At 54.8% G+C, this 24,853-nt stretch overlaps 6 protein-coding genes across 6 annotated transcripts; 3 read left to right on the forward strand and 3 right to left on the reverse strand.

Moving 5' to 3' along the window:
- Positions 1–7,046: 7,046 nt before the first annotated feature.
- Positions 7,047–7,942, reverse strand: CH63R_07513 (uncharacterized protein; the record flags this gene model as incomplete). Its single annotated transcript, XM_018302488.1, has 2 exons — positions 7,047–7,619; positions 7,760–7,942. The coding sequence occupies 2 exons, from the start codon at positions 7,940–7,942 to the stop codon at positions 7,047–7,049; spliced, it is 756 nt and encodes a 251-aa protein (XP_018157266.1).
- Positions 7,943–9,751: 1,809 nt separating this feature from the next.
- Positions 9,752–11,819, reverse strand: CH63R_07514 (Serine threonine-protein kinase sid2; the record flags this gene model as incomplete). The annotated part of the gene is made up of 3 exons (XM_018302489.1): positions 9,752–10,112; positions 10,167–11,205; positions 11,255–11,819. 3 exons carry the CDS (start codon positions 11,817–11,819, stop codon positions 9,752–9,754), a joined length of 1,965 nt encoding a protein of 654 aa, XP_018157267.1.
- Positions 11,820–12,472: 653 nt separating this feature from the next.
- CH63R_07515 (WW domain binding protein 11) lies at positions 12,473–13,332 on the forward strand (the record flags this gene model as incomplete). The annotated part of the gene is made up of 2 exons (XM_018302490.1): positions 12,473–12,545; positions 12,617–13,332. The coding sequence occupies 2 exons, from the start codon at positions 12,473–12,475 to the stop codon at positions 13,330–13,332; spliced, it is 789 nt and encodes a 262-aa protein (XP_018157268.1).
- Positions 13,333–14,764: 1,432 nt separating this feature from the next.
- Positions 14,765–16,201, forward strand: CH63R_07516 (amidohydrolase; the record flags this gene model as incomplete). The annotated part of the gene is made up of 1 exon (XM_018302491.1): positions 14,765–16,201. One exon carries the CDS (start codon positions 14,765–14,767, stop codon positions 16,199–16,201), a length of 1,437 nt encoding a protein of 478 aa, XP_018157269.1.
- Positions 16,202–16,642: 441 nt separating this feature from the next.
- On the reverse strand, positions 16,643–19,260 carry CH63R_07517 (Nitrogen assimilation transcription factor nira; the record flags this gene model as incomplete). The annotated part of the gene is made up of 6 exons (XM_018302492.1): positions 16,643–17,404; positions 17,699–18,085; positions 18,171–18,438; positions 18,504–18,952; positions 19,049–19,071; positions 19,131–19,260. 6 exons carry the CDS (start codon positions 19,258–19,260, stop codon positions 16,643–16,645), a joined length of 2,019 nt encoding a protein of 672 aa, XP_018157270.1.
- A 4,483-nt stretch (positions 19,261–23,743) lies between these two features.
- On the forward strand, positions 23,744–24,673 carry CH63R_07518 (basic region leucine zipper; the record flags this gene model as incomplete). The annotated part of the gene is made up of 1 exon (XM_018302493.1): positions 23,744–24,673. The coding sequence occupies one exon, from the start codon at positions 23,744–23,746 to the stop codon at positions 24,671–24,673; it is 930 nt and encodes a 309-aa protein (XP_018157271.1).
- Positions 24,674–24,853: the final 180 nt, after the last annotated feature.

A 24,853-nucleotide genomic window follows, 5' to 3' on the forward strand; every position in this document is an offset into this window, starting at 1 on the left:
AGGGCACTGGAACAAGCAACGGAGATCGGCTTTGCCCAGGCCAAAATGTCCCCCGTGCATAATTAGAGTGTTGGGCGTGGAGTTGCGACACAGAAAGAGAGGGAAAAAAGAAAATCGAGATTGTCACTGGCCACAACAACGGGGAGGGGGGACGGAAGCAATGCTTACCTTAGGTAGTGTACAGTACCTACCTACCTTGCTACCTACCTTCCTTACCTATTCCCGACGGATATAAATTTGTGGGGGTCCTCCCAGAGACACATTCCTCACACACTCCTGTACACATACTACCTACCTCTACCTACCTAGAGACATCGTACAGACCTAGGTAAGGTAGGTTTGTACTGTACTCGCTACTACTTCTCGCCTACCTGCACCTTAGACTCCCTACAGTGAGTGACTCACACGGCAATCCTCTGCCTCTTGCTGTGTGGATAAGCCATCTGGTATTCTTACATAGTACATCGTAGCCTGGGGTGACGGGGGAGGGGGCGGCCGGACCCACGGCGCGGAGATAACATCATGTCAAGTCCGTGATGCGCTTGTGTTGTTGTTTTGGTCGTTTTCTGAATGCTGTTAGAATTCCCCCAGGTCAAACTCGCCAATCGTGCCCAGGGGTGGTGTCCTCACTGCTCTATCCGTCCACCGCCCCTTGCAATTTTACACACCACAGTACGGATACATTCAATCGGAGTCATCAGGGCCAGGCCGGAACGCTTCCTCGTAAACGGCAAGCCATCAATGTGACATCATGGCGACCCTACCACGGAGTATCATTCTATATCTTAGCCCAGGCCTGGTCGTCTCGTGCTACTACATCGACCTGTGAATGACCGACCATCATCAGTCTTCACATGGGCTGGATTAGAAATCTTTCGGCGGAGGAAGAGAGAGAAAGAAAAAGCTTAGTCAATCTCTGGGGCCGAGTGGGATGGGTGTTAGGTTTGAGGTAGAGAGGCAGCCAATCACTACCGCCCGCCAACTACACGCCGGAAGCCGCAATCCCACCGTCTCAATCTAGCGTATCTCCTGAGGTCTACCTCTGCATCCCTACAACAGTTGCAAGCTACCCAATGCAAAATTTCTATGGGTACTTAGCATGGGGTCTACCGAAGTGCGGAACTAAACCGGCGAGCGGACTCCGGCTCCTCCCCCCCCCCCAAAAAAAAAAGTCATTTGATAACGGAGTGAAATCATGATGGATCATCGAATTTTTCTCTTTTTTCTTTCTAGAAGGTCGTTCGCAAGCGGGCTCTTCTTGCTCCAGTGTCGGCGGGGTCGGTCTCCTCCGAGGCCGAATCGAGCAAATGATTAATCAATTGCCGTTTCCACTTTCGTGCCGTTGCCAGAGTACGTACCTTCATCCCCGGCTCAAGTAAATGTTGGTCGCCACTGCTTCAGGATCGAGACAGGAACGTGCCTCTTGTACCTCGTAGGTAGTCTCACACCAAGGGACCGTATATCAGTCCGGTCGGTATATTCGTCGATTGCGTCCTCCAAGACTCAGCATTCTAAAACCCATGAATCCGTCCTTGTCTCCCCTCAATGACACGTCCTCTGATCACCAGCCCTCCCCCCGGTACAACCTGAATGCCCCGAACTTTGTCGGTCTTTATTGATCAACACTCGCCGGCCGAGGGTTTGTCCAAGTCCCCGTTTCTCGGCACACTGCCCTTCGCGGCGTTAGATCGCGCCCGTCATCGTTACATCCATACGATGCTAGTCCAGACCCCTGGTGAGGCAGCGATTACACTGTCTCCACCTTCGTCTGGTCCCTTGACCACTATTCGTAAGCCTTCTGGTCACTGTCATTAAGGACCGACTTGCTGTGTATACAGGGCTACAGACAGGACTAGGGCTGGCTCGGATCAGTATCCGCAAGGATAGCGCAGCCCACCCCAGCGGATGCCTCCCGCTCCCCGTCGGTTCTGCGTCTTGCACAAAGTTATCCTGGTAGATCTTGGCCGAGCATGGGCCTACGGCTGTGCCCAAGAGCGGCCATCTCTCGGCAACGAAGACGGCCTTTCGGCCTCCGACTCACAATCTCAACCACCGAACAGGCGAACCATCCCTGAACCCTTCTCCCTTTTTTTCTTCTTTTTCTTTTTCTCGTGACCCAGGAGTCACTAGACTACAGCGTTTGCTTCGCCGCCTTCACTCGGCCCTCTGTACAATCTCAGCATTCAGAAACTTTCCTCTCCATCCACCACGAGGATCAGACCCGGAGTTCTGGATCCCCCCTCGTGACCCCTTCATCATCCACGAGGGGTTTTCTTCCAGGGGTTCGGGAAGAAGCCGGAATCTAGATGGCGCACTTGGGCTATCTGCCCTATCCTGCCATTGAGGCACATGAACATCATCTGCAAGAGGACAGAACAGTACACTGCTCTACTTTAGTCTTGCTTGCACCTAGTCTACCGCCATCCAGGATACCAGTTGCCTGCTCTGTCACCAACAGCACCACCGCCCCAAAACGGACTTCGGCTTCTACTTAATTTCCACTTCGGCCGAGGTTCGACTCCACCACCACGTTCTCCATGACGTCTAGCCGCATTTGAGCCTCATTGCCTGTTGGCGCGGCTTTCGAGCTGTCCCGCTACGCGATGCCGACTTCGATCTGGTGGTATAGTCTTGTCCTCTGCTTAGGTCGGACCGCTTTACAGTCCATCTAGTACCTCGGCATGAACTTTCTACTCACCGGCCGAAATGGCTTTGTCGAACCTGTATGTCCGCCTTGTCAGGCCATCAGGACATGCACAGGCCCCTCGTCGTTTCATTTAACGACACCTTCAGGTGCAGAAAACGTCATCCGTGTTTGGAGCCTTGTACAAACTTGCCGGGCGAGTTTTGGTCTCCAGCTGTATTCGCCGTCCCGCAATTTTAGGGCCTTGACACAGACAAGTTTGTGATACCAAAGGAACCTAATGGACGGCAGCGCCGAGGCATACGGATCACCGTCCTGGATGGAGACTTTCTAGCTTCTGTTCGACCCCCCCGGCATCTCCCTCCCCGGTGATTCGCTTCGCCCACGCCAGGCTTGTGGACACCAGACGATGTGGTGTTCAGTGCCGTCCGTTGATTGATACGCGCCGGGGTTGCACGTCTTCCCGCTCTTTGTGGATATTTGGGGCGCATGATCGCGCCGTCCACACTCAAAATTCATCGGAGTACACGTCTACTCTCCAGCCGAGGCTTGGGGTGGGCCTCTGGCAACAGAGTTTTCCGCCGTCAACCTACTTTCGTTGATGCCCGGGCCCAAGAAGACCCGCGGGCGGAATTGCGGGATTGAAGACACCAGGCGCCGGGTTATCTTGGCACCGGCGGCGGGGGTCCCGGGCATCGCCGTGTGGTACCCATTATCCCGGAGTTGCACAACAACGAAGCGGCAAAGCGCACCAAAAGAGATGCCGGGCTAGACCCACACGAACGGGGCAAAATCATGTCAGGTACAACGACACCTCACAGCGGCTGACGGTTTGAGAAAACGGTGACGACTCGAACATGGCGAGCACAAGTGACGCGGGCCCATGGGTCTATCGAGCCGGCTGCCTTGGTTACGATTTCTGTTTCTTGGTTATCTCTGCCTTGGTTGATCTAGAATCTCGATCGCCAAGGCACTTTGTTCATTCAACATGTTGATAGCGGAGCACAGATGTGCCTCGACGAAAACGAGGAGCGTTTCGAGTCAAGCCACCGGCCCCTGTCTGCAGGACGACGGAGTGGGTGGGGAATTCTCCCGTTACCATCGCCGGGCTGGATCTAGGATTTCAATGGAGATCGTCTGCAATACCACTTGAGGGGGCTTTCGCCGGCAGCACAAAAGGTCGCCGGTGGCCGACGACTAACCTATATTCTTCCTAGTGGACTGTTCCCAACATGCAACAACGATGCGACGGGTGGCAGGACACCTACAAGCTGCATGCACTGACTAACACAGATCGGTTCTTTCTTCTTTGGGCCCTGTGCCGCCTGTGTCGCCGAGCTACCTTGGTAGATACTGGCGGCCCTTCATCACCTCAACTTTACATATCATCTCGTAATTGGCGCATGGACTTCTGATCGGTTCAAGATGGATCTCGGGCTGCGAGACAAGGCCATTATCTCGTGTCTTGTGGTAAGCAGTTCCGAGGTCAGCAGAGTCAGCTTGCCCAGTTTGTTCACGTAACGCACTGGGATTGGCAAGTGCCAATCAATGCTATGATGATCATATCCAACGACTTGCAGATGATTTGCAGATGTTGGACAGTTTGGAACACCCAGTGGTTGGTCACTGCCAAGGCGGAAAACGGCTGCGCGAGTCAAACAATCCGAATTTGGGAACAAAGTGCATCACGACTCCACTAGACAGCGCTTCCCCTTATCAACACGCCAAGACGTGCCAACTTCTGGAGCTGTGTTGACGAGCAGTTCCAACTTGCACAAGAGTACTCCACCACTTACCTCATGGTTTACGAGAAGGGGGAAAGCAGGCTAGAAGAAAATTCTTCCTCACGATGCGAGTCACTTCCGCGACGCGCGACCTGACAGCTCCCCGAACGTCTTCAGGCCCAATTTCGCCCCACCGACGCCCGGGGTGACGCCAGTGATGCTTTGAAGTAGGTAGCATATGACCATCGCTGGGATGCAAATATTTTCAAGTGGAGGTATTCCTTCGGTGGGGATGGACAAAGGCGGCCTGGTCCCCATACAGAAAGCGTCGTACGATGACAGAGCCCCGATCAGTCATCCGCCGACACGGAGAAGCGGGGCTCCCACTTTGTCTCCTGCGGCTGACTTCGCCGGTCCTCTCCCGGTATCTGGTAGCGGCATGGCGGTAGTCTGGCGCCGGGGTCGATATGAGACTGGGTCCAGTAACTAGGACGAGAGCGGGGACCCCTGGATCCGTAGCGCTGGACGATGGGTATCGTCCATAGCCCGCCTGTGACACGGGACGGCCACTCATGTCACAATGAGGAATCGTCTTCTTCGTTCTGGCTTCTTGACGCTTCTCATAATAAAATGCAGATACGCCTGCCACCAAGACCGAGATTGGCCCCCCCTGCGTGGATATCCATGCCCAGTGTGCTCCAGAACACCGCCCATGGCAGCCCCATTCAGAAGCCACCATTCTTCTGCTGAGAATGGCTAATCGCAAAGGTCCCTGTCTGGTGATTCGCACATGCGTGTTCGATCCTTAGGTGTATTGGATGAGCCTTCGATTCGGGTTTCGAGACTTGCCTGGTTCAAAGACTACCCACACGAGTGGGCTTAGAATCTTAACGAAAAGTTATCTCTGGGACGCCAGCCAGTCCTGGGACTACGAGTCATCAACTGCGGGATGCCGCCGATGGCTGGCTAACGCCCCGAGTCGATGGCTGCATCCTGCGGATAGGACAACTCTAAAATGGTTCGGGAGAGCGCCGGTTTCTAAAACCTTCTTCTTGTTTTACTCTATCCGACCTGCGTTTCAGTTGCCTGGCCCGATTTAACGGGGTTAAAAAAGGTTTGTCATAATCATTTTTGTAAAGGATGAAATAACTTTGGGCATCATCCCCTCCCCCCTTGGTTCACCACACCAGGAGGAGGGCTCCCACGGGCCCAAGCCGGGTCCTTGTCCCAGGTCCAAGTACGGCATGAACTGCTCGAGTACATCTCCAAAAACAAACGCCATAGCTTGGGAGACGAACGTTCGGCGCATCTTTACACTTTTTTTGCGGAGAAACGCACGACATAGTTTGTCCCCTCTCCGATCTCCTGTCCTCCATGGCGCAAACGATTGCAATGTTTGTTGATAGTTCGCGCCTGTCTGGCGACACTCGCCTCGACCGGGGCCACTTTGTGAACGGGTACCCAGTGGCGAGGGCGACATGACTTGAGCACATGCTTTTGTTTTCCGTCGTTCGGTCGCTTGGCCTTTCGTGTTCAAGCCTGTCCCGACACGGCGCCGATATCGAGAGCGATTTTGTGTATGTCCATGTGTATGTCTGAATTAGGCGGTGCAACCGAAAGTATCACAAGTCACCTTTCGATAGGCACTCGGTGTCGTGCAGGGGCTTTCAATGGAAGGCAGCGCGAGGAAGAGCGCGCGCAGGTGGTGCGCGCCTGCCTTGTTGTGCCTTTCATCCGGTCCCTTGAGGCTGGACGCAGGAGTGGGGCGTGATTGTTGATGTTCGTCCCCACAGCAACGGTCGTGTCCGTCGACGTTCTCGTGGCAGTGCTTGCTGGGGTAATGCCACCTCGGAACTCTTGTGTGTTTGCCCGTATGTGGCTCGATACGACGCTTGTGGAAAATTTCGATTTCACCCTCCAAACTTGCTGTTCATCGATTGTCAAAGCATTGGTGTGGCATTAGTGGGCATCGAACTGAACGTAAAGATACAAGCACATCCTGAAATGGTTTACATAGGGAGCATCCCGATCTATAGATCTTTCCCGGGGGTCAGGGTTATAAACCAAGATGCGTACAAAGCAACCATAGAGCTGGTGGTATCGCTCTGTCAGGGGTGCACTTTTTTCCGTCTCTAATGATATGTGCAAATTCGGACGAGGGACATTCGCCAGAAATTGATGAATTCTCGATGCTCTGTTACTCTTGCAATTCATTCCTTGATATGGATAATTCTTTTCAAACCGGGAAGACATAACGGCATATCTATCTTCAACCAGAGAAGCCAGCTGTGCGGTCACGTAAGGAAGTCGTCAACGTTTGAAAACTCTCATTTCCATTATCATGTGCGGCCGTAGCTTTACTAGATCATAACAAAAGTAAGGACTGTAGTCATCTCCCATGGAACACATCTCATCATCAAATGAGGTTTACGCAAAAGGTATCCAGCCTTGACAACATCCCAGCCCACTTCACATACTCCATACCAGGAGGCATGAGGTCGATGAGGGAGAAATGGAAGCTCCGCCACAAACGATCAAACCCAAATCATACCCCTTATTTTCGTCTCCAGAGTCATTTTTACAAATCCCGTTTGTAAAACACACAAACATAGGAAAGGTTGGGGGTAAGGTATACAGGTTCAAGATGTGTAGAGATCGGGAAAACCCGATACCCTTTCTCAAATGAGACCGACGACGGCGACGACGGCACCCAGAGCTGCGCCGGCGACCTTGACGGCGCGGTTGGGGTCACTACCGGCAGCGGCGTTCTGCGAGCCGGAACCGCCGGAAGAACCGCTCGTCTCCTGAGCGGCGAACGCGCCGGTGAAGGTCGTGAGCAGTGTGCTGCTGCCCGAGACGGCCTGGGCGACGGTGGCGGGTCCGGTGATGGCGACCCCATTGATGGTGCGGGTGACGGTGACAGTGTCCGTCTTGTAGGCCCAGCCGGGGCCCATGCCTCCCCATGCGCCGCCAGGGGCCCACCAGCCGTCGACGGCGCACCCCGTGATAGTGACGGCGGCATCCGTCTGAGAGGCGCCGCCCCACCAGCCACCGCTGTAAGTGAAGGTGCTAGTGGTGCCGCAGTTGGTGAAGGCGTTGCAGACGGACGAGGAGACGGACGTGTAAGACGCCAGTGCGGCCGAGTCAGTGGTGCAGGCGGAGCGGACGCAGTCGTTCAGCTGCGGAGCGTCGGTGCAAAAGGCTTGCGGGGTAGGGGTGGCGGTCGCAAAGTGGGAGGAGAAGCAGGAGCTCTAGTTAGGGGGAGGGACAGTGTCAGTAAACATTGACGCGGAGAAAGAAACTTGGAGACGGGAGGAGACAGAGAGACGGGACAAAGATGGAACTGAATTTTGCGATGACGGGAGGATGTAGGGGGAAACATGGGACTTACAGCGCACTGAGCAGCACCCTTGCCGAAACCGCCGGGGCCGAAACCGCCCCATCCACCGCCGTATCCGAATCCTCCGAAGCCGGCGCCATTGCCGGGGCCCCAGTTTCCGTTGCCGGGCCCGTTGGGGGCGGCGACGGCAGCAGCGCCCTGAGCCAGGGCAGCAGCGACGATGGTAGCCTTCATTTTGAGTAGCTTCTTGTTGCTTCTTCTTCCTGTGTTTTACTGTGTGCAAAATATGCCGCTAGGGGGGGCGGATATGAGATAAGACTTGGTAGGTTGGATGGAAAATGTTGTGACGAAAACGAATATGCGTCCCGGTCTGATGGTTCGAAACAAAAATCCAAACAACAGACGGTCAGGAGTTCGAACGACTCCCCTTTATATCCAGAGAACGACATGACCGCCTCCGCGCCTCACGCTCACTCACCGACGTCGCCGCTGATCCTGCCACTGCAGATTGGCAGTGCGACGACAGAGCTTCGGTCCCGAGAGGCCGTATGGCCGAACGGCAAAAAAGGCAATGACATGGTGTCTTAGCGGCCCCTTTCGCCTGCCTCCCTTGTAGAGGAGGGGAACCGCCGCGGTCCACGGACACCTCGTGGACTCTTTGAGCCCTTCGCAGATCCTATTCGGATACCCATGCGGCTGGTTCAACAAGACGCACAAAGTCATGTCCCCCCGCAGTCTGCAATCTTACGCTTTCCACACAGCTCCCCCTTCAAGAAGCCATCTCGCGGCTGTGGCATGACAGGATACCCGGCCAGTGTTACGGGAAGAGACAGAGAGAGAAGATACCTCGATGATGCCCATCCCGGAAGCCTTGCTCGGAGTCAGCCCTTGCTTATCCTGCAGCAGCCGGGCAACTCTAGTGGCCCTTCGGCACTGTATGCTTACCTTAGCTCAGTGGGGACGCGTAGGTCAAGTATCGGTTGGTGTGATACGACAGGTGATGGTAGTAGTCCGGGATGGGGTTTGGGGAACACCGGCCGTAGCGGGAGCCCTAGTGTCGGTCGGTGATCCATCGCGGTCCAAGCCAATCAACACCAACCTCCGTTTCCACCGCGCTGGCTCGGTCCTCCACGTAACCCATGAGAGAAAACGTGGAACACCTCTTGGCTTTTGCTTCTTCTCCCAATTGTCGCGTAGTCGTTGGATAGGCTTTGTGATGTATGAGCTCGTCTGAATGCGTGTGTTGGTGTTGATGTGATGTAGGGGTCTGCTACTTCTGCTGATGTAGCTTGCATCCAGCCCGTCGGGATCATGCTGTCCCTCTAGGCGCGGTTAAAAGGAAGGACGCGAAACATCATCACTCGGACTACTGTCTGGGCGCCGAGGACCTGGTCACCGAGTTGGACCGAAGTCTTATTCGATTTGTTTCACAATATGTGCTTATGCTAATTCTGGGTCCGGGCTAATCAAGCCTCTCCCACAGCCCTCCATCATTCAAGGAAGCTGCCATCACCAATGGCAGCAAGTCTTAGGCTAGCTGCCGTCGTGCCGAGAGGCGAGGCTGGTCATTCCGGCATGAGCTAAGATGGGATACTCTCACGGGCTGCCGCACCAGCCTCGATGGATGACGCGGACAGTTGTTTGTCAACTGATTGACTGAATGCGCGTTTATTGTTTCTTGTTCCACGTGTGTCAGATGGCCGGCTGTCTGCAACGCCCCCATCACTAAGATTAATCCCTGCCGAAAGGACCCTGCGGTGCTTGATGCTCTGCAGCAGGCCTGTCATCCCAATCCCGTCCTGTCCTGTTACAAACTCCAACGCAAAAAGAAAGCCCGAAATCTCATCTCAAACATGCCATTGCAGTAGGGTAGTCCAGCCCCAAGCTCATACAAGTAGTCCATCGTTCCCAACACAGCCTATTTCCCCCTTCCCATGACGTCCAACTCATCATCATCATGAATGGAATCTTTCGACTCCAGGCTCAGCGCTAGCACCGCTGAGGAAACCACTGCCATTGGGTTCTTTGCCACACGGGCTTGCCCTACAGCATTGTGCCAAAGGTGTCCTCCTCCTCCTTGAACGGTATCGGCTTGCGCGGACTGGCGTCGTCCGTAGTCTTGCGGTGACGGAACGTGAAGCCGACAAAGAGACTCTTGCCCATTTCATCATCGCGATCCGCCATGGTCTCCAGTGCCTGCTGCTTGTCATGGACCTCCTTGTACTTGGCCATGTCGGCCTCGTTGGTGAAGTCATCAAAGTATCCTGCGTCGGTCTCCGAATCGAGCTCGGGCACAAATGGAGCCTTGGTGCTACGCAAGGTGTCCCAGTCAACCTCAGCGAAGTAGTGGTGATCGAAGATCTCCTTGATGTTTGAGAAGCGCTTGGACCGGGAGTTGATGCAACTAGGGTTCGGTGTTAGTACTTGTCGCACACAAAGTCTCGAAAAGGCCACTTACGTCGTGATGAAGTTCCATGTGCGGTTGCTTAGGAAGTAGTTAGGGTCCTCCCAGACGGGGCGCTTCAGAACCTCTCTCCAGTGCTTCAAGTTCCGCCAAGTCTCGTCAGGGGTGGAGCCCGCAAAGGGAGGGAATCCCGTTAGTGCCTCGAACAGCATGCAACCCAAACTCCAATAATCTACCGTGTAGTCGTACTCGTCTCCTCGAAGAACCTCGGGCGCCATGTAGTCAGGTGAGCCGACGATGGACTTGGCGTAGTTCGTGTCCTTTGCTCGCATCGTCTGGTATCCCTCGCGTCGCTCTGCCACTGTTCGCTTGTCCATCGGCTTTCCGAACGGCACCGATGTCTCAGAAGCCTTCTCGAGGCGTACTCGCATCGACTCGATCTTGGCTGGAGCGAGCATGCCGGCAGCCAAACCGAAGTCAGTGAGCTTGACGTGTCCGGTTGAGTCAACAAGGAAGTTCTCCGGCTTTAAGTCTCTGTGGATGTAGCCTAGCTGATGAAGGGCATCAACTGAGCAGAACATCTCGGCGATGTAGAATCGCGCATGACGGTTGCTCAAGACACCAGTGTTATTCAACAGGGTGCGGAAGTCTCCACCCGGCACATACTCCATGGCAAGATAGATACTCTTGTCATCCTGAAAAGAGTAAAGCAGACGGACTAACCAATCACTCTTGGCGGTGGTGAGGATGTCACGCTCTGTCAGGACGTGGCGGACCTCGTCCAGTTTGAAGAGCAGTTTCTTGCTCATCACTTTCAGGGCGCAAACCTCGCGTGTATCCTTCTTCTGGGCAAGGAAGACCTGGCCGTAACCTCCCTGTCCGACCTGCGTCAGGATCTGGAAATCACCCTGCCGAAGCCTAACGCGTCTCTTTCTTAGATTGGCGCGCTCTCGGCCCTTGTACTTCTGCCACATCTGATTGTACGTCGCTTCATCCGTCTCGGGCGGAGGCGGAATTTCCGACTGGAACGCAGTCAGGCGGTTCTGTCTGGAGCCGACATACGTCAGGAGGTCGAAGTAGTAGTCAAGAAAGTCTGCTACTCGTTAGCTCAGGCGCGGCAGGTCTGGGGAACTCGAACATACAGAGCTGAGTCACGTTGACCAGTCTTCGGACATTGGGGCGCTGAAGGATTTCCAGCTCTTCGGGGGTCAGTGCTCTCTGGGTGTTGAATTTGTTCCTGGGGGTCACAGCCTTCTCTTTGGGTTGGTACAACTCGTGGCGAGAGATGGCGGCGTGGCTTTGCTGGTAAGGAGAGTCGTTGCCCCCAAGGCGTGGAATGGGAGGAGTATTTTCCTGTCCGTGGGACTTTTTCAAGGGACTGCCGGTGGAGATGGCCCCCTTGTGCAACACGCTCTCATCTACATTCGGGCTGTTTTCGTTGCCCCTTCCGGTGGACTGGGGGGTGGTGATGACACTCAGCGGGCGATCGAGTCTGGGCCGTTCGAGAACAGGCGTGTTCAGCTTGAGGGCGTTGTCAAATGCGTCAGGCAGTTCATGAGCTCCAGGGGGAAGTGTTCTCTTGCTGGGGCTGCCCTGAGGCGTGCTGGATGGGTTGACGAAGCTGTTTCTCGTGGGCGTCTCCGGTCGCGACGCGGCGTGGGTGTCTCTGGCCCCTCCGGGGAACAGATTGGCCATGAAGCCCGACATGGTTGCGATGGTGCCAAGAAAACAGATCGAAACGGGGGCGTTGGGGGAGGAGCGGCGGCAAGGAAGAAAAAGGCAAAAAACCAAAGCGGGCAAACGATCAGCTGGTGGAGGGCTGTCGAAAAGAAGGTCGAAAGGGTCGAAAGGGTCGAAAGCACTGCAAGGTACGAATAAAGTTGCGTGCTTCTGATAGAGGATGACCAGCGCGGCTTATTATGTTGTTATCTTCTCCGCCGTGGGGTTGATTTGGGCTGGAATCCAGGGTGATGGATGGAGACGACGACCCAGGCAAGATCTATGGGCCTGAACCTGACCAAGAAAGGCTGACGGTAACCATGCACAGTCGATCGCTGCCCGGGTGGACACACTCGTTTTAGGGGGGGAAGACAGGGAACAAAGAGAAAGTGTTATTGGGCAATGCGGGGCATAAGTCAACAATGTTGCAGGGGCAACTATCAGGCCCCTGTCACAGGCGGGTTTCACGTGACTAGATAAGATAAACAGGTGTTACTGATCAGAGAGCTTATCGGAACAGTTCATCTTGGCTTCGCGATATCCAAATCTTACGTACTTGCGCCAACACCATCTTTGAAAACGACTTCGAACTCACCCACCCTGTTGTTCGAATCCTACCATACAAGCTCGAACTTTACAAGATGCCGAAGGAACGCAACTTTAATCCGGTACAAGCCCAGAGAAAGGCTGACAAAGCGAAAGCGATAAAGAAAGGTTCGTCCCGACCGCAGGAAAAGCGTATGGCCCTCATCGGCGATCTCGTAGCTGACGTGTCACCTATCTAGGCAAGGCCGAAGTCCAGTCCCGTCGCAATGAGAAACTTGCGCGCCGGAATCCCGAACGAATCCAGAAGCAGATCGACGATCTCAAAGCTGTTACGACAGGGGGCGGTAAACTTTCTCGGCATGAAGAGCAAGTTCTTGAAGGTCTCGAGAAGGAGCTCCATGCAGTGAAGAAGGCACGCGAAGTACTAGGCGACAAAGCACCCACATTCGGCCGCGGCAGTTATGATCGCGATGGCGATGCTTCGAGGGGCGTGCTTGGAAAGCGGAGACGGGACAACGATGAGTTGACCAGCGATGAGGATGTCCCCGATGAAGTCAAGCGAATCCCCATGCCGCGAGATACCCCTCCACCGATCCCAAAGGAAGTGATGGATAAGTGGTATGCTAAGAGACGAGCGAGGCGACAGGCTGAGCAGGCCGAACAACAAAAGTCAGAGGAAAAGGAAGACAAACCTGCAGCGCCAGAGCCCAAGACGGTGTACGAAGCCAAGCCAATGGTCCGAAATTTGGCACAAGAGGCAGTTTCTGCTTTCGTGCCTACTGCTGTAAAGATCAAAATGGACAAGGGCAAGGGCCAAGCAGGGTTGATGGAGCCCGAGGAGGCGGACAGGCTCGAGCAAGAAGGCTATTTAAAGTCAACAACCTCCGTGGATGAGACCGCAATTGCCGGGCCCAGGAAGGCTATGGTGGAAGATGTTGAAGATGATGATGTCTGATTGGGACCGCCGATTGCTTCGTCAAATCTAAAAACAAACGCATTGGTCTGAGAGTGCGTACCGACGAAGCCCGATGCCGACTCCTTGCCTCGAAATCATCGAAATCTTTACGGTGGTCGTCCCTGCGACTTGGCACCAAATATACACCCAACAGGGGATTGCCTCCGGCCGGCTTGTTATGATTGATCGCTTTCGCGGTTCAAAAACTGCCGCGTGCCAGACGACGTTTTACGAGAGTTCTCGTCAGTGGAGACGGATGGCAGGCCGAGAGTACTGTCCTCTAGCATCACAAGCTGCGGAAGTATGAAGAGAGATCAGACAGTGAGTCTACACCAATAGCCAAAGCGGTGACTGCCAACCAGACCTGAACACACATATAAACCCCTGCATTGCGGATGCAGTCTTTCCCATCGACAATTTTCAGGCCAAATGAGAAAAGCGTCGTCCACCAACGGTGCAACATAACGACGTAGAATTTGCAATCGAACAATATCCTGCTCGGAACTCGACTCTGTCTGGGATAACGTACGAGAGGAATCTTGTGCTTTCATATTGTAATTATCGGGCCATGATCGCTGAACAATTTGCATGGAGCAAGGCGTGGGGAGCACGCCTTTTTTCGGCCTGGAGTTTGGGATGTAAGTTTTGACTACAACTACACATCGGCGCAGCCACCAGTTCTTTATTGGCGCCAGAAGCACAAGGAAGCCGGCAATAGCGACGACAATAACTCTGAATTCGACAACAAGTTGTTTTCTTCGAGTGCGCTAACCGTTTTTGCAGGGATGTTGGCGAACAGATCAACTTTCAGATTATGAAGAGCAAAGGAGCAACAAGTATCCGTACATATCCAGACTTGTCAGTCATCTGCTGCACGATCGAAACCCTGACCTGATTTTACTGCTTGTGGAACTCGGAACGGTTTGTCGTCTTGCCAGACATGATATGCTAGATGACATGCTAGGCTTGGCCCCAACGCATCCACCCAATTGAAACGCCGCCCCCGCCGAGAATAGCAGTTGTCGCCAACGTTAAGAACTTGATGTTTTCAACTACATACTCAATACTTTAACATGATTGGCCAAACGGGGAGGGTTCCGGACAGGCCCTCTCTCTCATTGGCTTACCAGACTTCCTTGTCATTGACTTCTCGATATCGCCCCATCCCCTCCACTGAATTGACATGACCAGCTTCTGACGTTCAGCCAATACTGGAAAATACCCTGTTAGGATGTAAGCAAATCTGAACTTTGTTGTACGGAATCTTGTTTCCAGCACGTTCTTCTTATTATTTGCACCGGACTCCTCCAATGACGACCTGAAAACCTGTCACTGTGTAGCACCTCGGCCCATAGTCTTGTGTCAGTGACTGGTAGGGCAGGTGTTGCATGTAGTTGCGTACGTACGCTGATTTGAGCGTTTGTTTGTGATCATGTCACCAAGCACCTGCCAGTCGCCATTCCAACCTGCAACAGCACATAGTATACCGAGTTTGCCCTGTTGGATCACCGAAATTATCTGTCCGCTTAACAACCACACACGACTATCCTGCATTCGGATTCTGAAGATACCGCTCAAGTGGGAGCATACCTGGTTCTTGAATTCACCTACAAGAACGCTACGCAAAAGGTATAGGGGAGGGGCAATGGTTAAAGTATTGATCCAAAATGTTCGCGTGTTCGATAGCGAGACCATTCTTGAACCTGGCAATGTTGTCTTTACGCGATCCGCCGGCAACATTCAAAACTACATGGCCGACGACTCCGATGCTGAGACTTCCGACTTTGTCATTGATGGCCGAGGCTGCACACTCATACCGGGTCTCATCGACGTCTATGCCAATGTCAAAGGTGCCAACGCAGCCCTTGGCATGTATGCGAGCCTGGGCGTCACGACCATCCTCGACATGAGCAGCACCACCCAGCAATGCCAGGCCATGCGCGTCTACGCCGCCGGCAGAACGGGCATCTCGAGTTTTCTCACCTGCGGCACCGAACCATCTCCCGCCCGAGGCTATCAGCCGCAGCTGTACGACAGCCCGGACAGCTACATCATCCGCACGCGCGAGGACGCCGTGGCCTATGTCTCGTTGAAATCCAGCGGACCGGACAGCTCCGACTTCATCAAGGTTTCGGTCGACCCTGAATCGTTCGACGACGATATTCTCAAGACCCTCGCCGACGCCGCCCACGCCCACGGCAAACTCATCATCGCCCGCACCGCCGGCAAGGCGTCCTACGAGCGCGCCCTACGCGCCGGCTTCGACGTCTTCGCCCACGCGCCCCTGGACGCGCCCATCGACACCGTTCTGGCGCGCAGGATGGCCGCCAAAAACGCAATATTCGTGCCGACGCTCACCATGATGCGACGGCGTGCGTTGACCAACGACCCCACCGCAGACAACACCACTACCGAACCCTCCCACAGCTTCGACAGGACCACGGCCAACCGTGACCCTGTCGAGCGCCCCCGCACCGACGTCGTTCCCGGCGGCAGCTATGACCACGCGACGCAGAGCGTGCGCACGCTTCACGAGGCCGGCGTCACCATCTGCGCCGGCACGACGGCGAACCCGGTCCTGGGGTCCCAAATCCCCTTTGGTGACAGCCTGCACGAGGAGCTGCGCCTGCTGGTCGAGGCCGGCATGCCCGTGATCCACGCACTCCGCTCGGCGACCTGCGTGGCGGCCACTGCCTTCCGGCTCAGCGACCGCGGCATCGTCCGGGGCGGCCTCCGGGCCGACTTGGTGCTCGTCGAGGGGAACCCGCTCGAGGACATCACCGCGACGCGGAAAATCAGGAAGGTATGGATCCGCGGGGAGGAGATCGAACCGTCTGTCGCGGCGCGCGGCGGCGGCAAACACACCTAGCTCTGGGAGTTGCGAAGCCGCGGCGGCTGAGATATGATGGGCTGGATCGGATAGGGTTGTCTTTATCCAGGCGGCGCATGGGCGTATAGGATGAGGCAAGTGGTTAGAACTTTCAGGAAAAGGCAGCATTTGGAATTATACCCCTCCCTATTTCTGTTCAAATTGTGGAACGAATTGAAGTGTTCCCCCTCTTGGTATACTTGTCACCGCGATTAAGTCCCCGTCCGTTGTACATTGTGCACGCTCCCGCGGGGCGTCCATCGTGTCTGATGTGAATCCAGTCAGTTCCATAGAAGCCAATCCATAAATAAATAAAAACCGTCGCGAAACCTCCTAGAAAGAAAACAGTCAAAAAACACTACTCCAACGTGCGAAAGTGCGACATCAACCTCTTCCACAACGCTTCCCGCCTCTCCCCCTACCCCTAGTACCATTTCCGGGTCACTTTTTGGCTGAAGCCCGGGAGATATCAGCAATGGTCTTGCCGAACCTTACGTTGTGACGGCCGTCGGCGCCGTCCAACATCCCGCCCTCGCCGCCCTCAGCGCCGTCGAAAACTCGCACACCGCGCAACACTATCATGGCCCCCCCTCCGTGTGCCTCCTCGTCCGCCTCCTGCCTCCCATACGCCGGGACACGGATCCTCGACGCCCTCGCCCTCTCTTCGATGCCCTTGAGTAATTCCCCAGCGCGGCCCGAGACGCCCGCACACGCCATCTCGTTGAGGATGCAGCAGGCCCTGCCGACGATGTCGTGGACCACGGGTGTCGAGGTGTTGGTCTCGAGAGACGGCAGGAGGGCATGCGCGACGGAGGAGCAGTACTCGGCCGCCCAAAACTCGTGCTTGATGGTGTAGATGCTGCGGTATATCCAGAGGTTCGTCATCATGGAGCTCGCGTGGAGCACCTGGAGGGAGGCGGCGTTGCGGCCGTCGAATAGGTCGGTGCCGGCATGGTTCGTGTAGCTGTAGAGAAGCCTCAGGGCGACGAAATCGTATGATGCTCTGGTGGGGAAAGCTGTCAGCTGGAGGCTTCCGGAGAGTGTTTCCTTTTTTTCTTTCTTGCTATTGGCATCGGAGAGAAAGAATGAAATATGACTTGCTGGAGCAGCAAAACAGATGGCGAGACGCTGTTGCTCGTCATGAGATGGTTGGGAAGTGACAGCTTCCAGCAAAGGAGTTTGTTGTACAACGCCGTACACTGTCTGCTATCCAGAAGCGAGGCCTGTTCATTCATCGAGAACCCGGACGTGAACTGGTTGGAAATCTCGCAGAGGGAGCATTTGGCACTGAACACCTGCAACTGATGTGACGTTTGGCTATCCGGGCTGTCATCGGAGGTGGACAGAAAAGAGGCTTGCGAGCAGAGCCCTTGCTGGGCTTCCACGTCTTCGAATGCCTTCATTATTCGAGGCCTCGGAACCAGCATGTCTGGAGAGAACAATGCCGCCATTTTTCTGTGAGAGGTGGGCGCCTGATTAGTTGCAATGTGCACGCACTAGGGGGCTTTGGGTGATAGGGAGTACGTACGCAAAGAAGCAATAGAACCCCCATGTCATGTGAGAAACCGCCTTCCAGATCTTGACTTTGTGAGCCTCACTCGTTCCAGAAACCCTGAAGGCCATGGGGCCACCGGTCTCAAGACCAAGTTCCGACCAGGTGCGCTGGATCAAACTCCCGAGGCTGGCGGCCTGCGTGGGGAATGCTCGAGCGCCCTCATTCTTGGCGAAGAGCCAGAGAATGGCCGCGCCCTGCAGCAGTGTTAACGAGCTCGAACCCGAACATCTCTCCGATTCGAGCAAGTCGAAAGCACAGCGGGCAAACTCGAGGCTGAGCACGACGAAATTCCCCGAGTATGGACTGAAACTCTTGCGTGTCGCGTGTAGCTGTGGTCGTGTAAACGCGAACCTGTTAGCGAAAGGGACCCCGGCAGTATGGTTCAACACGCTGATTGGATTTCTAGTCACGAACAGAAGCCACGGCAAGAATTGCGTTGACGAGAAAGGGCGAACAGAAGCTTCGGCGCTGACCCGTCGAAAGGTCCGGTAAGGTGGCGCTTAGATCGGCAATGAAGAGCTCTCGGTCGACGAGGTGGGATAGGGTGCTGTCCCACATCCAAAAAATATCAAAAAGATGGGTCAACAGTTTGTTGTCCCGAGAAACGATTGTCCAGCGCGAAACTGGAAGGGCATGATCCGGCTCGGAGTTGGCTGACGGGTCTCTATTGAAGCTATCATGACTAAAGTGACCATCAGTAAGCAGAGTTCAAGGGTTATATCCACGAGTCCTACGTTTGGAACATACTTTGAAAGTGGTTGAGTTGTCGACTCGGAAGTCGGATCCCCTAGGCCCGGGGGTGAGGAGAGATCTGTCGAGACTCCTGCGTGCGGCAAGCCATCACGTAAGCGACTGCTCGTCTGGTGGATTTCCTGTTTAAAGCGTCTTGGAAACTCGCTAGGAGACTCACGTCTCTGTTCGTGAAACTTAGGGAGAAGGAGACTAGCGTCGGCTATCGATTGTATCGCCTCGTCGAGGTGCTCCGAGTGTTGTAGTTGCTTCAATATGTCCTGCGAGGCGCCGTCCCGACTCGCCCGGAGCAGTTCCAACACCCGTTGGCTGTTCTCATGGGCCCTCGACACGTAGTTGAGTTTCTGTTTCTGGGCCTGCCTCTGCGAGAGGCCCTCTGGGACGGGGTAGACACATGGCGAATTCGACGTCTTGCAGGTGTAGCAGCTCGGCCGGACGCCATCACACTATCGCAAGTTTTAGCCGGTCCTTGTTTTTGCTCGACCGTGTTTGTAACAACACCATCAACGCAACGAGACTTGGAAAGAGCTATTGCTGCTGACCTTGACCTTTCTCTTCCGGCAGCCTATGTGCTGTTATATCAGAGACTAAGCTTGTTAATTTCGGTGTGGGGAGCTAGTGTACCATTACATGCGGCTGAGACTTGTGACCCCTTCCTCTTTGGTGGTCTTGTGATGACGGGGGCCGTCGGCGGGGGGCCGCTGGCGGCGGCGGCGAGCGGCAACAGCGGCCTGAGCTTTACTGTGTTTGACATGATTCAACCTCTTCCGTCCGGGCTGGTGGTGAACAGTGCCAGATGGCCTGCAGTGCACAAGATAGGAGCTGGGGAGAAAGAAAGATGATTGATTGGGTGACTGAATGCGTCCCTGTATTGGGCAACATAGGTACAGAGCGGTCTTTTTAGAGACAAGAAAAGAGGATTGGTCGACTCAGAACAGCTCTTGGAAAACCATTGCCTCCAGTCAAGGTCTAATAACCAACGCGAGGGGTAAGTCTCGAATCGTGAAATGGCGAGTAGGGGAGGGGAAGATACGGGGTGATTGAACGAAGACTGATGTGGACAACGAAGAACGCACTTCTTGTTGACCTTTGGTCGTCGTTCTCTATCCGCAAATGCAAGGTCGCGTTTCTGTGATGTGATTGTCATGGGATAAATCCCCGTCGGACTATGTCGCCACGCGCAGCAGCGGAGAAGCCCGCCGCTGTTGTAGAGGTAAGAGAGCGAAAAACAAGGATGTGAGAATACTGGCCTTCGGCCGAGCCAAACAACTGTGCTTGCGGTCCGGAGGAGGCGCCGAAGGTCAAACAAGAAACGATACCGGACCAAACATGACGGAACCTTGATGCTGGAATTTAGTCACTGGAATGAGTAAGCGCAGCCCGGGGCTGCACTGTCTGAGGAAAGGGGGTCAGACGTTTCCCCTACCTGCGTTTGCCGGGGGCACGCGTCCGTCCCCCTTGGCCGTGACCTCGATACAGCGTGTGGGATCGCGGACGCACCAGACGTAAACCTATTTCTCAATAGGCGCGGCTAGGAGATATCCCTCCGGCTCACCCAGTGCAGAAGCAGGAAGAAAAAGGAAAGTTGGAGGATGGAACCGAGGCAAGCCCCAGAGATTAATCCAGGTAACCAGCCCAGGTGCACACTGGTGGTAGATGTAGCCAAGTCTGTTCTTTCTTGCAGCGGCACAGGTATAATGCACAATACCGATAGAAGTACGTTTGAAAAACCGAACAAACCCAGGCAAAGGTGTAATGGCCAGCACAGGGGACATATACAGCCTGGTCCAAGTGGTTCAGACCAGAGACAAGCACGTGGAACAATTGAGAGAGATGACCTGGAGGCACATGCTAGCTAGGAGTGCTATAATGTGCGATGTTGCAGCTCGGCAGCAGTTTACTGATGAGAACCCGGTGCCATCGGAAGCTGTGCCATGCAAGTCAGCTCATCCTTGATGGAAATTAGCGGAGAGGAAGAGTAGGCGCCGAGGGAAACAAAGGGAAATTTCATGCATGCTACCCACGAATACCTTACCTACTTGCCTTATGTAGTAGGCCCCGCGCTTATCCATGTCCGAAGCCCTGCTTTCTGCAGGATGCAAACCCCCCGTTCCCCGAGATGTTGTGTCTTTGGTCAGCCCTTGGTAAGGATTCCTTGAAGCGCACACACAGTCCGAAAGCTCTCAGCCTCGGCCCGTGGCCCACTCTGAGACAGCTTCGCAAACCGGGATCCAAAGAGGTATCTAGAATCCTCATCATAGCCCAGCTCGTGAAGATCTGTGAGGAAAGGAAGTTCGCAAGTCTGCGTGCCTGTAGGTGCGACGAACCTAGCCTGGTATCGATCACGGCTTCTGCCACTTTGTGCTGAGGAGGCAAACTACAAACCTGCCTCACGACAGTTCCCACAGAAAAAGGTTATTGAAAGAAGTACACATTAGGCCCGAGGGCCAGACCAACGTGGAGGCTTCAGCTGCACAGATGGTCTGTCTAGACCTGTCTCTGGTCATTCAACGTCGGCCGACTGTTCTGCAGGCAAAAGAAACAATAAGCCGTCTCCGGGACAAGGGAAAATGTAGCAAATCACAGCCTGATCCCTATGGCATGGTCCATGCCAAATGATAAACATAGGTGTCGCAATCCTGGTTGTGAAGCAAGGTCGGTGTGTCATCTCTTCTTTGGTAGCTCCGGCCCGATGTTCAGGGGTGTCTGTTTACCTGTGTCATTGGCCATGAAGCAATGGAGCTACCTCCTGCGCTGACGATAGGTTGACAGCTGTTGATTGTAAAAAAAAAAATTGGTGAGACGCGGCCAGAAATTTGCGACCTTTCGCATTTGAACTTGGCATGTGTGGCTGGCTACTAATTGTGTCGTTTATCTGCCGCAGTCCCGTCAATGGCTTGAGCTGTGTAACCTACAGAGGTGTTGTTGGATTACAGGGTGCTACTTTCCCTCCCTTCAGTGTGGACTCTTGTCCTCGTGGCCGAGTTCCCACAACCCATCCTTCTGACGCGCGCGTGGTTGGGCAGACCATCATCATGGACCGCTTGTGTTAGGTCTACGTTACACCCGCGTGTGTTGGAGCCGGCATCCGGACATGCCCAGAGCGCACTTGCTGCAGTGAAAGCGCCAATGATGTGCCTAGAAGTTGAGATTGCAAGCTCGATGCGAGATGACAGTCAGTTGAGACCTGATGGCGTGCCTATACCAAAATGCATGGGATGGGGTGCTGACAAGCATCACACTTCGTCCTGTGAGCCCGGGCAGACATGGCTGTTGCCGCTCGACGAGAAGGCTGCGTTTAATCAATCGCCCATGTTGTGGGAACTAGTGAGCGGCGTCGGAAAGGAGTATCCGACGTCTGGGACATATGTGGCGGTAGGAAGAATGGCAGTGGTTGAGACGAGACGGCAGGTGTAGGGTGAAGCAGTGCAAGGCCGGATGCATCTTGAAGCCGAGGAGGCAAGGGGCGAGCCAGCCAGGCTCTGGGAGGGTGAATAACAAACTCCCGAGACCGAGACTACTGGAATTAGAAATCAACGTCGTAGGCCTCTCCGATTGTTGGCCCTCTCTGCTTAAACCCGGCAGGCCGGAGCCAAGAAAGGTGAGCAAGACGGGTGTGGGTGGGAATGGGGTGAGAGTGTGAGGGAGCAGAGGTGTGAGCGTGCGTATGTCTAAGTCTACATCACCTATGTATGTGTACGTTGAAAGAGGGTAACTAGCGCACCGAAGCATTGGAAAGCAGGTATCATGTAATTTTTTTTTGTAGGGGTGTCCGGTGGACATTGCATGCACGGTCACTTTCGAACGCAGTGTACATGGTGCGGAAGGAGGATGAGCGAAGGGTGAACCAACTGATCCGTATCTGCATCGGCGATTATCTGGAGGAGGGGATGAAGGAAGAGGGCCGAAGAAGAGGAGCATGAAGAAAAAGAAAAGAAAACCAGTAGATTCACGGATGGGGGAGGGGAAGGGGAGGTCAGTCCATCGGAGTCATCCCCGCAGCCAATCACGAGGGCAATCCCTTTCGGAATATATTCCGACATGTAGCGCATCAGCCACTGGCTGATTGGCAATCTTCCCTGTCTAGGTACTGACGGATAGACATGTCCTGCCAACAGTCGACATCCGACCTGGTCATGGTCTTGTCTATGTTTTCTTCGTCCTTCTCTGCCGCCCACAACGCCTGCATGAGGTACAGCTGCAGTACCTTAGCCTTGCGACTCCTAAGCCGAATGGCGTCTCATGCTATCGGATTCTTTCTCGTTGACTGGCTACTCGGACCCTATGCCATACCGTATCTCTCGTAACCACGCCCTCTCGCTCCTTAGCCGTCTGATCTCTTCGCCCGCCCTCCGCCGTTTCCTCATGGCCTCATCGGTGCACCCGTTTTTCTCGGGCACCCACCGCCCCCTGGAAGCAAAAGCAAAATGCCCGGTTGCATGTCTGCATAGGATTCGCCCCTCCCCAGCTCCCGCCCGCGTGCGATTCCCCTCCTCGTCTTGGTCCAGACCATGATACTCCAGCCATGACAACCACCGAGCCTCGCCCCGCCCTATTGAACGATATGCTGGCCGGCCGCGCATGCCTCATACACGTTTAGAGCATGGTAAGTTTGATTTTGGATCTGCCGCCTGGAACATCTACCAAAGTCACCCCCAGTGCTATCGTCACGCCTTGGGTGGGCAGTCACCTTCTGTTGCTCTCCATGCGGATAAGCCGACCCATCATGCCCATCTCGCATGCCCATACCCTTTCCTAACAACCACCAGGGTCTGGACAAATATGCCCTCGCCCGCCCCCCAGTTCTTCGTTATCGCCTGTTAAACCCTGGTTTCTTTGCTGTCCGCAAACTTCTACAGTGTTTAACTTCGGACTTATGCCCGTACGAGAACAATTGGACCGGACTCATGCTCTCTGGCCGAACACGATCTCCATCCCATCCACCACGTCGCATCCATCCTGACCCATCATCATCACTTCTTAGTAGTCAAGCCTGTCTGCCAGGAAGCCAATATAGCTCCTGCGAGGACCCTGATTTTGAGTTTGTTTCCGCAGCACCAACCCGAAATCACATTCTGGGCGGCCCGCTCCTGGAGTCTGCCATCCCATATTTGTACGACTCTCACCTACGGCCGCGGTTCAGCCCAATAACGCAAGTCAGCTAACATCCATCCGTCAGGAATCAAATGGCTCAGTCAGGCTATCCCGGCCCAGCCCCGCTGGTCGAGGCACGACACATGTCCCTGTCTCTTTATGACATATCACTGCCGGAGCAGACGCCCTTCTTGTCGCCCGCCAACGACTACCATCTCTGTCAGCAGTGGCCAGGGCACGATTTTCAAATTTTTGAGCCAGCGTTCTCTCCCGGCAACCCTGTAGGACCGATGGATTCGGTTCATTGGGAAGGGGAACGACAGAGCCATCAGTCGTCGGAGACGACCATAACGACGACGCCGGGTTACTCGGTTGTTGGCTGGGCGCCGCGGTCCGACGACTGGTCCTCGTACCAAGAGCTTCAGCAAAATCTCCAGCAACCGCGATCGGCCGTCTTCAGCCAGCCTCCGCAATGGCCAACACCGGCTGCCTCCCCCCTTGCCGTAGATGCAGCCTGGCAGCCTGCCACCAGTGGTCCAAGCAGACCAGAGCCAGACTCTAGGACCGCCACAACGAAGAAGAAAGTAACGATGTCGGCAAAAGAACTACCGGGGCCACATCGTCCACCGAAGGCACAGCATCGCACCAAGAGGTCACGCGTTGAAGCAGGCAGCGAACCCTCTCCCGTCACTCCGATTTCGTATGACGAAGACGCGGGGTGGGTCGAAGGCGACAACGAGGGCGAAGACAGCGATACCTCTCGGGCACTGCGAGGCCCGGAAAGGAAGAAGACATATCGCGTCAAGAATCGAGCGGCCGCCAAGCGCTGCCGCGAGAAGACAAAGCAATATGAGATGGACCTATCCAACAAGGAAAAACAGGTCACACAGGAACGCGTGTACCTAGACGCTTGCGTGGCGGCGCTCAAGAACGAGGTGCTCACGCTTAGGAATCAGATTCTCGAGCATGGCAGCTGCGATTGCGAGATGATCCAGGGTTACATTGCGAGAACAGCCAGCAGTGTCGGCCACACCGGGCATAGAGTCCCCGCGATGCTGCCGCCGTCGGCATGAAGTTAGACACGGAAGCGACGTCCGATACCACATTGCTTTGGAGCGGTGCTGAGAGGAGGGCGTTCGGGACACCGGAGAGCATCAAAACGAGGCCAGCGGTATGTTCAGAGTCAGACATGTCGTCACCGAAAGACTTGCGGATGCGGATGACGTCTACTGTAAGATGTCAGTCAGCATTAA

The sequence above is a fragment of the Colletotrichum higginsianum genome, chromosome 5, assembly GCF_001672515.1.
Source record: "Colletotrichum higginsianum IMI 349063 chromosome 5, whole genome shotgun sequence".
Classification (NCBI taxonomy): Eukaryota; Fungi; Ascomycota; class Sordariomycetes; order Glomerellales; family Glomerellaceae; genus Colletotrichum; species Colletotrichum higginsianum.